This window comes from Podarcis tiliguerta (genome assembly GCF_965153285.1).
Source record: "Podarcis tiliguerta genome assembly, chromosome: 8".
Lineage (NCBI taxonomy): Eukaryota > Metazoa > Chordata > Lepidosauria > Squamata > Lacertidae > Podarcis > Podarcis tiliguerta.
The window spans coordinates 25131892-25146116 of NC_139541.1; the positions used below are offsets into that span (position 1 = coordinate 25131892).

Genomic DNA, 14225 nt, shown 5'->3' on the forward strand with positions numbered 1-14225 from the left:
ACTCACACACGAAAACAAAGATCACCACAGCCAATCACACACAAACAAGGCCAACCCCAACCTCTCTCACCACCAAAGGAACACATGTGAACAACACAAGCAACGCTGACACCAAACCCTACATACATTAAGCAAAATAGAAACATCCCCACCCCACCCCCACCCCCACCCATCCTCCACCCCTCTTCCCCTTTTCTTCCTAATGTCTCAACAAACGAAACTGATTTGTAAAAATGTTACATGGAATAAATACAAGAGAGAGACATTACACATACTTCCGTAAATCAAGAAAATCTTTAATAAAAATACCAAAAAAAGAATAAGGAGGAGCAACGCCCAGAGACCAGGTAGGTGGGTTGCCAAGGAAACAACGCCCCACCCCTCACTTAAATGTCACAAACCATAGGTGTTTTTTTTATTAAAAAAAAACAGCAAATGGTATATAATACACTTTGTTAAATGAATAAAAGGGGGCTCCCAGGGGCATCCCACCAAACTTCAGACACAGCCCTTATGGGGAGGGGGGATGTGGAGAGGAATCCCTGCTTCACACCTTGCGGGAGGGAATCCCTGGCTCAGCAAAAACCTCCTTGCCCGATAATTTACAGCCTCCCCAGTTTGCCATTCTCAAAGCTGCAACGCTTAGCCTCATTTTTAACTTTTGAGCTATTGCTTGTTTTTGTCTTTCACCTCAACTTTGCTTTGTGGGACTTCGCCTGCCTTGTTGTTGAAGAGCTATGTGGCACCCAAAATAACTAATAACAGCCAAGGCTGACGTGCAATTATTATTCATTAGAAACGGGGGCTTCTCCCCCCTTTTTTTTGCAAGGCAAAATCTTGCAGCAGTAAATTTAAAATTCTAAGGTATTCCTTCTACAATAGACCAGTATTTTTCTTCACCGAATACGGAAAGCAGTGCCATTTGTGGGCTTGGCGTAATCTGTTGGTTTGCTCTTAGAATCATAGAATTAGAATCCTAGAGTTGGAATAGACCACAAGGGCCATCGAGTCCAACCCCCTGCCAAGCAGGAAACACCATCAGAGCACTCCTGACATATGGTTGTCAAGCCTCTGCTTAAAGACCTCCAAAGAAGGAGACTCCACCACACTCCTTGGCAGCAAATTCCACTGTCGAACAGCTCTTACTGTCAGGAAGTTCTTCCTAATGTTTAGGTGGAATCTAATCTTGCCCTGCCTGATTTTTTTCCTAATACGTTGGAAACTCGGTACCAGCGACTGCTGTCTCTTGATTTGATGGGACGGCTGACAGCAGGAAGGAAGGCATGTGATAGTGCTAGTGGGACTGACAGCTTTGCTGTGGGCTAGGGCAGATTTGTTAATCCTGCTGCTGCAAGAAATAAACTTCATTGCCAGCTGCCTGCTATGCACCCATCACTCTGGAAACAATGATACTTTCATATTGCAAACAAAGGCGCTGCGTCTCAGTGGGATCTGAGTGTGGTTTGCTTACCGCTATTGCTGCATCTGCTTTACATCGTAAATTATGATGATTATTTAAATAGTACTGATCTAACTAGCTGATAACCGTCTCGATTTCCAAAAAAAAAAAAAAGAGCAGGCAGGTGTAGCAATAAAACTGCTAAACTAAACAGGGTCCGGTATGGTTTCAAGCTGGGTGAGGGACCGCGCCTTGAGATCCCTCCCACCTCTACAGCTCCGTGATTCGATGAAACCCCCCCCCCTTAATTCGAATCGGGTGCTACGCCGGATGAGCCGCTTGGGCAGCGCCGCTTTGGACCTGAAGGAGAGGGGCGGGGCGTCACCGGTCGCCCCGCCTTCTTTATTAGCATAACTCCCGCCCGTCCCATCCCGCAGCCGCCGCGTGACGTCACGACGTCCCTGCTCGGTCCAAGATGGCGGCGCTTTGGTTCCTCTATGCCCCTCCTGTGCCTGGGCTGGGCGCGCTATAAGAGGGAAGGGAGGAGCGCAGAGCCGAGGTAAGCGGGTGAGGGGCGTTTAAAAGTGCGCGTTGTTGGCGGGGTGGGGGGAAGTAGTGCCTCCCCAGCCTGTGGTTTGTTTCCCCAAGTTTCCGCTATCCCATAATAAGAGGGAGACCACCAGCTATTGGGTGTGGGGGAAGAGGCAGTGAAATCCCCCTTCCTTGTTGGTCGCTTGCTTATTAATTAAACTGAAGTGGCAGTTCGCCATCTGCAGCCTTCCTTTAGCCTGAATGGCAATACCGCCCCCCCCACGCCTTCCTTTCATTTCAGTCATTAACCCTCCAATGCAGCCCATTCCCCCCCCCCCATGATATTTTCTTGGGGGGTGCTCTGCAGTTGTTGTTGGACTCCAACTCCCATCAGCACCAACACGGCCAGTGGATAAGGATGATGGGAGTTGTAGTCTGACAGCCCCCCGCCCCCTGCACTAGTTCATCTCCAAGCGTTTTTACACAGAAGGAGGGGGGGCGCCTTACTCCTGCTCAGAGATGTTGCTTTTTTTGTTTTTCTTCTTATGATCAGGCTTGCAGGGACCTTTTCATTTGGGGAGTGATTTGGCTTTGCTATTTGCGTTCTGCCCCCAATGTTTCAACAGAGGGGAGTGTTAATAATTGGTATAATATTAACACTGGTTGGGCTCTGCTCACCAATCTTCCCTGGGGGACGCTGCAAATGAACATTGCGGTTTTGCTGTGGACAAATAATTTGCTTTGTTTTCATTTTTAGCTGAAAAGTTATGGGAGGAAAGACAGACAGTCAGTCAGTCACAGTGCTGCTCATTTCATCTATTTTTATGCTGTTGTTTGGGTCTGGGGTATGAAGAAACCAAATTTTACAGATTTTAATGCATTTGACTAAATAATTCAGTTTGTGCCCAGAGCCCACACCCTCTAATTATTATTTTTATCATTATTATATTTATTTCCCACCCTTTTCCCAGACCAGGACTTGAAGCTCCATACACAATTAAAGCAACACCCCTCTGCATTATTATTTGTTATTTATTAATAAATATTATTGCTCTTTATTAAATTAATATACTCCCCAGCCCTTCTTCAGTAGACCACAGGGCTTTTTACAACATACAACACAAATGTCATAAAGCAGTATCTGTGGAACATGGAAAAAAGCAATTACATAAATACAGTTATAATAAGGAATACATAAGTGTTTTGTTCTCTACCCCTGCCTGATTGCCAAGATGAACAGCCTACCTCTCATTGTACTTAGCTTGGATTTCAGTGTTTCCATCCACTTACAATCACAGAATGTTACAATTACCCAAAGGGTTCATCTAGTCCAGGGTTTCCCAAACTTGAGTCTCCAGCTGTTTTGGACTACAATTCCCATCACCCCTGAGCACTGGTCCTACTAGGTAGGGTTGATGGGAGTTGTAGTCCAAAAAAAACCAGCCAGAGACCCAAGTTTGGGAAACCCTGATCGAGTCCAGCACTCCGCAGTGCAGGAATCCTAGCTAAAGAATGCCTGACCCTTCTACTCCCGCACTTTGTTTCTCTCCCACAGCAGACCATGGAGGGCTCCTTTGTCCAGCACAGTGTGCGTGTCCTGCAGGAACTCAACAAGCAGCGGGAGAGTGGGCAGTACTGCGATGCCACCCTGGCAGTGGGCAGCTTGGTGTTCAAGGCGCACTGGAGTGTCTTGGCGTGCTGCAGCTCCTTCTTCCGGAGCATGTACGACGGAGCTTCCAGCAGAATCATCCTGCCAGAGACCTTTGTGGGGATCTTCACGCCCCTCCTCGACTTCTTCTACACAGGCCACCTGGCCATCACTGCGGAGAACTGGGAGAAACTTCTCGAGGCGGCCAAGGAGCTCTGCATCCCAGAGGCAGTCAGGCTTTGCCAGGAGTTCAAGCCTGGGCGCTTGGACGGTGGCAACCAGAATGGCCCCTTTCCGCTCGCAAAGGACCTTGGGGGTCGCTCCGAAGCGCTAGCCGAGATGCGGGGAGAGCCGGCCCTTGGTGGCACTGTGCCCCCAGGTGACACTGCTCGAGAAGCCAGCCCGAGCCCCTGCATCCGGGGCAGCAAAGTGGCCCAGGGCCAAAGAGAGAGCCCCTGTCTCCTTCGGGGAAGGCTGAAAAGGTCCCCCAAAACAATAGCGCTGAGCAATGCAGGTGAAGTAAAGAGCGCCCCGGAATGTAAGGAGCTCCTAAAAAGGCCACTGAAAAGAGGAGCCGCCGAGGATGCGGGCGCCAATCATGAGGTGGCGTGTGGAGTCATGTGCTAACAGAAAGGGGTTGCCTTTGTCCGCGACAAGCCCCGTCCCTGTTTGAGAATAAAGGCGCCTTAAAGCAGCGAGCAATGTTGGTGGGGACAAAGCAGCAGAACGCCTTTGCTGCTTGTCTTAATGTGGGAGCAGGGGGAGGACGGGTTGGGACCTGCACCAAGGGGCTGGGTGTCTCTGGGGTGGGGTGGGGGAATTCAAGATCTCTGGGGTTACTGCATGTTCTGGCATTTAGGGACTCTCAGCTGTGGGGAAGCAACTTGGGGTCCTTGGGGAAGCCTTTCCTGATGTGCAGAACAACTTTGCAGAGGATCCTGGGATGCGCCCTGGCATGCATATTCAGTTTCCAGAGGGCCTCAAGGCAAGAGTATGTTCAGGAAGGTAGTCAAGTCTGCCTTGCACTTGTACATGTTACAGGAGGATTGGTAAACTGTGTTCCAGTCAGTTTGTCCATCATTGCCAGTTTTTAAGGCATGGAACTGCTAATAAGGTTCCATAGATGTTTCCCGTAGTTCAAACTGGCAAGCTTCTGCACCTCCAGAAAGCTGCTAAGGAATCTGGTTTATGCTGCAGTGAACCCAAATGTACGTACAGTATGTGGTTAGTCAGATCAGAAATGCCTATGGTGGTAGGGCATGTCAGTTTAGCGAGTGTTTCTTCAATAATTGCAAATTTCTTCAGTGAGGGGTCTTAAAAATATGTTTTTGGGTGTGAAGAATTCAAATCTGATGTTTTTGTGATTGGACAACATTTAGCTTGGTAAGTGCATGCCTGATGAAGAAGCACATAAACTGCTTTTGGAAAACTAAAGAAGTTTAATTCTACCTTCTGAAAATGTCAGGTAATGCTAAATAAAATAAAAAAAATATTAATATATAATGTAACTGCAAGTACTTGGCAGTCATTTTTAATGATTTCCTTGCAACTTTACACACATTTTACTTAACAAGCAAAACTAAATTGTATTAATTTAACCAAAACATCTTGATGTTACAACTTTTTAGCACCCCTCATTTTTGGAATTTGAAAGTTGAAAAATTCAAGACGCTTTACTATGGTAGACTATCTTCCAGCAACCAGGAATGGCTCAGAACGTTTGTAGTTAGTAACCACAAGTGTTCAGTTAGTCTGGTCTTTGTGCAGCTCTCCAGCATATCTGAGAAATCACGAGGACTAGAGACTTAACTATTCAAAAATGCAAGTTTTTGAGATTTACAAGAGCCTGAAAGTTGTGTACATTAAACATCCTTGACCTGATTCATGGGGATTTTGAATAGGGCTATACACAGTGTTTCTGGATGGGTGGGATCTTTCATAGTATTTTTTTCTGTATGTACAAATAGGCGTAGTGGCTGTAGGAAAACTATTATTTCCTTGTATACTAAACAATGACAAAAACACGCTAGATGGATGAGTCACAAATTCATCCCAGCTTGTACTTCGAGCTTTGTTAGAATCAGTGATTTGTGCATGTTGCAGTTTTTATGATGCAGAATTTGAATTGCAGAATCCTCATTTCATTTACCTTTCTTTTTGTTAAAGCACCAAATAAATCCAGTGAGGCATGGTGCAGACTCACATGTTTTAACAGCTGATCTACGCAGGCCTGTTGTTTCCAAAGCAGCACACATCCATGTACAGCAAATCCAGGCAATGCAGAAATATCACAAATGTCAACAGGCATCAACAAAACTGTGCACTTTGTCCCAGTACAGCACGAACTAATAAAAGCAACTCAGAAATAACTAACAGCTCTGATTTCAAGGCTTGGCTGCTGTTAGTGCTCCAAAACCTGCAGATGGGGGTCATACTGCAGTAGCAAGCTCCCTCTCACTCACATACACATTGCAGGTTTGAGCTGTGAGTCTTTGTAAACAAAGAGCTTCTGAATCTTCTAAGTCCGGTTTGCGTTCTTGTTTGTCCCAAAGGCCAGGTCTCTCTAACAAAATGCTAAAAATGTTTTACTGCAGCTGAAAGTCACAATGTGTAGTGGGATATTAGAGAAGAAACCTAACTGTAGTTCCGTGTAGAATGGTGGAAGGATTGGTTTGGCCTACTCAGTCAAGCTGCCTCTGCAAGATTGAGAGCTGCCTGTTGGGATTCTAGGTTCAGGCAGCTGTTGTTCTGAGAAACTGAACAGAATAAGCATCTTGCCAGGAAATGGGTGGGGGGCTGCCTTGATTTTTGGGGGAGGCCAGGGGAGAGACAAGGCCAGTTCATCCATCCCATGGTAGTTTGGTTGTGTGTTGTGTACTTGAAAAAGGTGGAGCTTAGTCTAAATATTGGGAAACTCAGAGGTCACTCATCAAATATTGTCAGTTAACAGTCCACAGTCTGATAGTAACAGTCCAGATAATTCCAGGGATGGTGAAAATGGATTTGTGTGGGTGGCAGCCAGTCTATTTAATGGAACTGATAGAGCTGGTGATATGAGGACTGTGTGCTCACAGGGGTCTTGGGGACCCCTCTGCATATTTGAAGTGTACACCTGAAAATGTGTAAGGTGCCATGATCAACTTCAGCAGCTCCTTCTCAAGTCTACACTCCATTGCTAAACCAGGTTTGACCTGTGTAATTGGTGAAATAGTCTAGCTATGTTTGTATAGCAGCCTCCCCCAGCCTCATGCCCTCCAGATTTTTTGGGCTACAACTCCCATCTGTCCTGGTGTTGTGGTCCAAAACACCCAGAAAGCATCAAAGTAGCTTTGTCTTAGAGCTGCTGTGTGAGTTTAAAATTTCATTTTAAACAACATTTACAATGGTTTGGGCAATTCCTCAGGTCTTGGGATAAAGTAAAGGAGAATGATTGAATCTCTTGAACTTGTTTCACCTGCGCCTCTTATTTGCACCATGTGATTAGGCTACAAATAACACTTGATGACAATAGAACTTTTACCTGGAATGCTTAACTAATTGGCAGGATTGAAATTAGCATATAGTTAGTTCCTTTCTTACAGTTGTACTAAATGAACGTTTTACATACTTGACCATCATATATGGCTAAGTTTTTTTTTTTTTTAACTGGTCAAGTGGCTAGCCTTTGTGATGGATTCTGTTTATCGTAGTACATGAAGTTGTGTTTGGGTGGGTGTGTAGAAGTTACTGCCCTGTTTTTCTTGCAGCGGGAAACGCAGGAGGCTCCTGGCTCAAATGACCTGACCGCTGAAGATGAAGGAGGAGGGAGCAAGGAAAGGGATGAGGATTACATTCCCGGGAAGAAGAGTGTGAGGACCAAAAGGAGAACTCACCTGTCCAGGAAGCCCAGTAGCTCCAAGACTGCTGGGAACAGTGGCCTGCTGGAAGCCGGGGTGCTGGGAAGCCGCAGGGGTGCGACGGGACCAGTTGAATGCCCCACTTGTCACAAGTCCTTTCTCAGCAAGTACTATCTCAAGGTGCACAACAGGCAAGTTCGCATGCCTTGCGCTGGGGAGGGTGTCATGCTCACAAAGATACGGGCTGCCTGTTTTGCCCCAAGAACCAGCTTGTGAATTGAGGCACGGTTGGCTCCGTGCCCAGCATTTGGAGCGGGAATGGGCAGACTCCAAACTTGGTTTCTTATTAGAAGCCAGAGAGCCCAGGTGCAAAACTTAGGAGTCCAGGACAGGTGCCTTTGAGCACATTCTGCGTGGAGGGATTTGTTTTCAGGACCAGAACTGGACTGAACTCATTCTTCGCAGACAGAAGTCTACTTCTGGTTACTCCAGACTTTCTTTGTTTCAGCAGCCAGATTTAGCTGTGGGGTGGGGAAGGAAGACATCTGTTGGTATTGTTAAACAATTGGGAGTCACAAACTCCTGACAGTCAACTGCTGCTGTTGCTGCTGTTTTATGTTATTTTATTTTAATGTATTTATATTCTGCATTTCTGAAAGCAGCTTCCAACATTTAAAAGCATTGTTACAAAATACAAAGTACTAAAAACTAACTAGTTAAAAACGATAGCTAAAATACATCAAAACACATTTAGAACCAGCAATTGAAAATATATGCTTGTAACCTGCAGGAAGCACACTGGTGAGAAGCCCTTTGAATGTTCAAAGTGTGGGAAATGCTACTTCCGGAAGGAGAACCTGCTGGAGCACGAAGCCAGGAACTGCATGAACCGTTCAGAGCAGGTATTATGGGAAGGAGGGGGTTACAGCTGGAAAACACACACAGACACTCTTGCAGTGCTGTTGAAGGAACAGCCCTGATGTACTGGGCGGGTGGAGGCTGTTATGGTGTTATGGTGCCCAAGAGAGAGGGCTGAGTTGAGATGTAGAAGACCCGGGTTCAAATCCTGTCTTGCCCACCAGGGAGCTGACACTGACACAGCCTATCAGCATTGAGCTGCAAACGCACCAGCCACAGAGATGGCAGCCCCAGGCCCTGTCTGGAGAGGGATGACTTAAGGATTTGTGCCTGCATTGAGTCAGGACAAAAAGAGGCTGTTTGGGGTTGGGTGATGGCTAGAAGAGGAGCAATGCAGCCTTCTTCTCCTTCTACAGTGCAGCCTCATGTGGCTGTCCGCTAATCAATAGACACAGAGTCAGGAAGCCACAGGAGGCGAGTGCTGCTGCCCTTGGGTTTGAATCCTGCTTGTGGTTTTCCCCCTTGGGCATCTAGTTGCTCCCTGTGAAAACAGGATGCTGGACTAGATGGGTGAGCGGCCTGATCCAGCAGGGCTGTTCTTAAATTTCTCTGCCTGCTTCCTGAAGCAGCAGAGTCTCTGGCTGCGTTTCTCGAACATGTAGGTTTGCTTGCTCTCCTTGGAGCTGGCAGTTCTATGCAGGGTTCTCTCCCCCCCCCCAGCTCCCTGAATGTCCTTTTCCCTTTTCTGTCCAGGTTTTCACCTGCTCTGTCTGTCAAGAGATGTTCAAGAGGCGGATGGAGCTCCGTGTGCACATGGTGTCCCATACGGGAGAGATGCCCTATAAGGTCAGCCTGCCTTGCCCTTGAGTTTGCTGGCTGCCTTGCGACAGGACATTTTACTTGGGGGAAGGGGAGCGATTCACATATCCTCAACCTTCCCTTCAAAGCTACAAGGCAGCCCTGCCAGCTGGGGCTGATGGGAGTTGGACTCAATGGCCCTTGTGGTCTCTTCCAACTCTATGATTCTATGCTTCTATGAGTTGTGGTCCAAAACATATGGAGGGCCCCAGCTTTTGGAGGGAGGGGAAGGCTGGCATCAGGAACGGAAGCTGTACCTGAGCTACCCTGGCCAGGTGCTCAGCTAAGCACAGAGGCTTGGAGCTGAGGTTCCCGTCGCCCTTCTAGGCTCAGGTCTGCTCTATGGATGGTGCTGTATCCTTTGTTACCAATGGCTACTGTAGGACTTCCGGGAACAGCCCTAATGAAGGAGCAGCCTGTAAAAGGGTTAACAGAATACTTAAAAGTTACAGGGATGCTTATTAGAAAGATTTGGAAGCGTTTTGAGGGGGTTCCTAAAGAAGAATAGTTTAACCGAGTAAGGTGAAAGGTTAACGGAAAAGTTGGTTTAAGTAGAGGTCAAATGGAAAAAAGTCTCCTTTATGAGCGTACAGCAAGACTTCGTTTTATACAGTAATATTGACAGACAGGTGCTTGCAGTACAATGTGTAAGTATCCAGAATTGTAGAGTTGCGTCCCTGCAATGTCTCTTTATCAGATTCCCACCAAACCTTAAGGATGCTAAATAATGAACTTGGGAAGCCTCCAGCCTTGATGAAAGTGGAAAAGAGAAGAAAGTAGACCTTCAGAATTATTCCAGCTCTGCACCTCACCCTATAAATACGAGGGATTATCCTTTGTTTTCGGAATCTCCATTTTTGTTTTTAACATCCTTTGTAATATGTGGGATGTTGTTCAGATAACTGTACGGAGGGAAGGTTGGTTTTGTAAAGTGTGGTTCAGTGTGAGAAATGGCTTTTCTTTCCAAATGAAAACAAACAAAAGAATAGCAACCCTCATCCGCCACTGACCTGCGGCCCTTGTGTCCCCTTGTGTTCCAGTGCTCTTCCTGCATCCAGCAGTTCATGCAGAAGAAGGACCTGCAGAGCCACCTCATCAAGCTACATGGGGCCCCCAAGCCACACGCGGTGAGTATCGATCTTGGCCGAGACTTGGCAAATTGCCCTTCTTGGGAAAATCTCACCTAAGCTGCACATGTCCAGGGGACAAAGTGCTTGAGATGGCTTCTTTGCCATTGAGTCTAATTTTTATTTTATATGGAAACATAGCAGCTCAGGAGAATCAGGCCTCACAGGGAGTATGTAAGTGTCTGGGTTTAGTAGACTCCAAGGTTACTTTTTCATCTTCTTTGTTAAAACAAAAACTTGCAATTGCTTTGTTTCTGTCATCACAACCCACACTTCCTTTCCCTTTTGCTACCTACGTTTGTATTATTGACCCAGTAAATCACACAGCTGCATACAATACTTTGTTACTGGTGATTACGACTTACCTTTTTTCAAAAAAACAAAACCTTACTTTTTCTGAAACCTGTTTGTTGCAGTAAGCCCAGTGAAGACAGGGAGTGTGGTTTGCTTGGGAGATGGCACCTTTCCTTAACATGCGAGAATGAAGGGAAGGCCGAGCTCCAGGGATGTTAATGGGGGGAAAGGGGCAGTCTGCAAGGAAGTGGTTGAGCCTGAGGCCTCCTCCGCAAGGCTGCTTGGCCCGTAAGGGGCACATCCCTGACCCCAGTCCATCCTTCCTCCTCTTCCTCCTTCAGTGCTCTGCGTGCTCCAAGTGCTTCCTGTCGCGGACGGAGCTACACCTCCACGAGGCCTTCAAGCACCGCGGGGAGAAGCTGTTTGTCTGCGAGGAGTGCGGCCACAGGGCTTCGAGTCGCAACGGGTTGCAGATGCACATCAAAGCTAAGCATAGGTGTGCAGAAGTGGCCTGCTTTGTCCCTTTCCACGGGGAGCTTCCATGCCCCAGTATGCTCTAGCTTTGCCCTTCCTCCTCGTGTCTCTGCAGGAACGAGCGCCCCTATGTCTGCGAGTTCTGCCAGCACGCCTTCACCCAGAAGGCTAACCTCAACATGCACCTGCGCACCCACACCGGGGAGAAGCCCTTCCAGTGCCACCTCTGTGGCAAAACCTTCCGCACGCAAGGTATGGGTACAGCCTGGCCCTTGGGGCCGTTCCCACTGAAGGGCAGAGTTACCGCAGGGCATCGGTTTAGGACTTGCAGGCCTGTCCCACCTGGGCTCTCTGGGAACCTAGAGAACCTCTCAGTCAGCAGGAGGCCTGGGCAATACCAGGTTTTCAGCGCCATGATGTATCACCAGCCAAACAACGGGATCTGGCAATGCACCACGATGTTGAAATGGGGAGGAACAAGCTGCAGGCAGACTGGAGTGAGGTGCGCTGTGTTGGCTGGAGCCAGGGAGCTGTGATGTATCGCCAGCTCAAAAAGTCTGAAACTGGTATTGCGGTGTGAACTTCATACGGGTTTCGGACAAATTACCGATACATCTTGCAGCTCTAGTCATTAGTCAGGAAGGAATAGTGGGTGCTTTTAAAGCCATGTTTCCATTCCCATCACTTTTGTAATACAGTCTGGTGTGTGTGTATAGAAATATAAAGAAGGCCTCTTCTCCTGTTTGACTGGTTTTCTCTTCTGTGTGCACACATCAGCAAGCCTGGACAAGCACAACCGGACCCACACAGGCGAGCGTCCCTTCAGCTGTGAGTTTTGTGACCAAAAGTTCACTGAGAGAGGCCCCCTGCTGAGGCACATTGCCAGCCGGCACCAGGAAGGGAGGCCCCACTTCTGCCAGATCTGTGGGAAGACTTTCAAAGGTAAGGGGAGGGAGTGCCAAAACAACTGAGTGAATGAGTGAAATGCTTGTTAAGAGGGGCGAAGCCTTGCTGTCTCCAAACCCGCAGTGCAAAGGCTTTTGTGTAAGATGGAACTACGCAGTTGAGGAGCACGGATCCTGCAGCTTGGCCTTTGCCAATCTGGTGCCCTCCAGGTGCTGTTGAACTACAACTCCCACCAGCCCCAGGGTCTGGTCTGGTCAGGGATTAGGGTTGGGGCACCAGATTGTCTGCATCTGGCTTAGTGGCAGAGGACTGAGCTTTTGTATTCAGGGAGACCCCAGACTTAAGCCAAGTTAAAGAGGCCACCTAGGGTGGAACGGCTGGGCAGAAATCTTGGTAGAGCTACTGTCCAAGTTGCCCAGGCTTCTGCCCTCCAGAAGTTTTGGACATGGCCAGCACAGCCCCTGGGAGAAGTTGTCAGAAACATCTGGAGGAGTGGGCAGCGCTGGACTGGATGCTGTCCTTAGGCAGCCACTTAATGGGCCCCTGGTTTTGCTTTTCCAGCTGTGGAGCAACTGCGTGTCCACGTCCGTCGGCACAAAGGGGTGAGGAAGTTCGAGTGCACGGAATGTGGCTACAAGTTCACACGCCAGGTACGATGCGGCACTCGTGGTCTGGCTTACGGCACATTTAAGAAATAGGAATTTTGTGTTTGTGTGTGCATAGCTGACTCCCAGGCTCTTCAAATCCCCTCTCAATGCCTTTTCTTCCTCATTCTTGCAATTCTTTTTTCCTTCTTCCCTCTCCCTACAGTATCTGCATTGATTCCCCCCCTTCATCTGAGGAAAAGGGTGGCCAACCTGTGGCCCTCTGTCTATTTTCATGTGGCCCTTGGCTTCTGCAGGTGCCTAGCAGAGGAGAAACTTGGGGTGGAAACTAGGGCAGGAGGTGTAAGAGAGAAGAGGGTGGCTCTGTTCACTTTTCTCTTGGATCCCTGCCCAACACTTATATGCGGCCTCCAAGAGATTATCCTTCATGGAGTGTGGCCCTCGGCAGGAAGAAGAAAAGAGAATTCTCCTCTGCCTTAGGGTCACTAAACACTTTTAAAAGTGACCCCCTTGAGAGCCACTGGACCTCCATAAAGCACTCTCAGTTGTCCAGAGACCTTCACACATTTTGTCATCCTCACCCCAAACCTGTAAGGTCTCCCTCTGTTGCAGATGCATGGCTGAGGAGGACCTGCCTGAGGCAACCCAGCTCAGCCCCTGCCTTGCCTCCTTGCCCAGCAGTGCATCTGTTACCGTCGGAAAGGGGCCTTAGCTGCTCTTCCCCGCTTCCGTTTGTGGGCGCTGGGTTCCGACATGCCAACCGTCTCTCCTCTTGCTCTCTCTCGAAGGCCCACTTGAGGCGCCACATGGAGATCCACGACCGGGTGGAGAACTACAACCCCCGTCAGAGGAAGCTGCGCAACCTGATCATCGAGGATGAGAAGGCCGTGGTGGTGGCCCTGCAGCCCCCTCACACTCTGGAGGGGGGCTCTGCCGAGGAAGTCGTGGCGGAGTCGCTCGCCCACGGCTCCCTGAGCGAGGAGCTCCCTGTACAGAGACTCTCTTCGAACGAGAACTTTGGTCCCCCGGATGTGATCGAACAGTCGCTGATCATTACCATCCCAGATGACTGCGAGACGTAGCGTTGTGCCCCTATTGTAAAGCCCCGTCCCCAATAAAGGAGAGTAATTAAAACAGAAAACCCGAACTTCAATTACATCCGTACTCTGAACATAATGCAGTGTGTAATAATGGCCCAGGTGCCGCTAAAATTCCTGCGCTAGGACCTTCCCTTGCTCAGCTGACAGAACCTCTACTCCCTTCCTTCACTGGAGTGAAAAGAATCGGTCACCCCCACAGCTCAAACCATTGTTGATCCAATTGCCTGGGCCAGGGAAATGGCGGGGGGTGTTGTTTCCTCATCAGCCATGGGCCCCTGGAGTTCTTCGTGTGTGGATTAGGTTTCTCTGACCTTACTGCCATCAAGGGATGGAGGAGAAACTTGATTCAGTTCACACTACAGTGGTACCTCAGGTTAAGTACTTAATTTGTTCCCGAGGTCTGTACTTAACCTGAAACTGTTCTTAAACTGAAGCACCACTTTAGCTAATGGGGCCTCCTGCTGCCGCTGTGCCGCCGGAGCACGATTTCTGTTCTCATCCTGAAGCAAAGTTCTTAACCTGAGGTAATATTTCTGGGTGAGCAGAGTCTGTAACCTGAAGCATATGTGACCTGAAGCGTATGTAACCC

General features: G+C 48.4%; 1 protein-coding gene across 4 annotated transcripts; it reads left to right on the top strand.

The window, feature by feature from the left end:
• The first annotated feature begins 1826 nt into the window (after positions 1-1826).
• Positions 1827-13677, top strand: ZBTB48 (zinc finger and BTB domain containing 48). 4 transcript variants are annotated; one of them, XM_083452133.1, is made up of 11 exons: positions 1827-1958; positions 3486-4181; positions 7325-7609; positions 8209-8316; positions 9026-9118; positions 10171-10257; positions 10893-11047; positions 11141-11277; positions 11803-11967; positions 12493-12581; positions 13325-13677. In XM_083452133.1, the coding sequence occupies exons 2-11, from the start codon at positions 3492-3494 to the stop codon at positions 13616-13618; spliced, it is 2103 nt and encodes a 700-aa protein (XP_083308259.1). In that variant the 5' UTR covers positions 1827-1958; positions 3486-3491; the 3' UTR covers positions 13619-13677. The 4 variants fall into 4 exon arrangements, with proteins under 4 accessions (XP_083308259.1, XP_083308261.1, XP_083308260.1 ...); XM_083452135.1 differs by having other exon boundaries at positions 7325-7605; positions 8205-8316; XM_083452134.1 differs by having other exon boundaries at positions 1829-1958; positions 3489-4181.
• Positions 13678-14225: the final 548 nt, after the last annotated feature.

Excerpts from the sequence above, each read along its gene's own strand:
- ZBTB48 (XM_083452133.1), top strand. The coding sequence starts at position 3,492 with ATGGAGGGCTCCTTTGTCCAGCACAGTGTGCGTGTCCTGCAGGAACTC. Across the intron at positions 9,119-10,170 it reads CGGGAGAGATGCCCTATAAG|TGCTCTTCCTGCATCCAGCA; the intron begins GTCAGCCTGCCT and ends CTTGTGTTCCAG. Across the intron at positions 11,048-11,140 it reads CACATCAAAGCTAAGCATAG|GAACGAGCGCCCCTATGTCT; the intron begins GTGTGCAGAAGT and ends GTGTCTCTGCAG.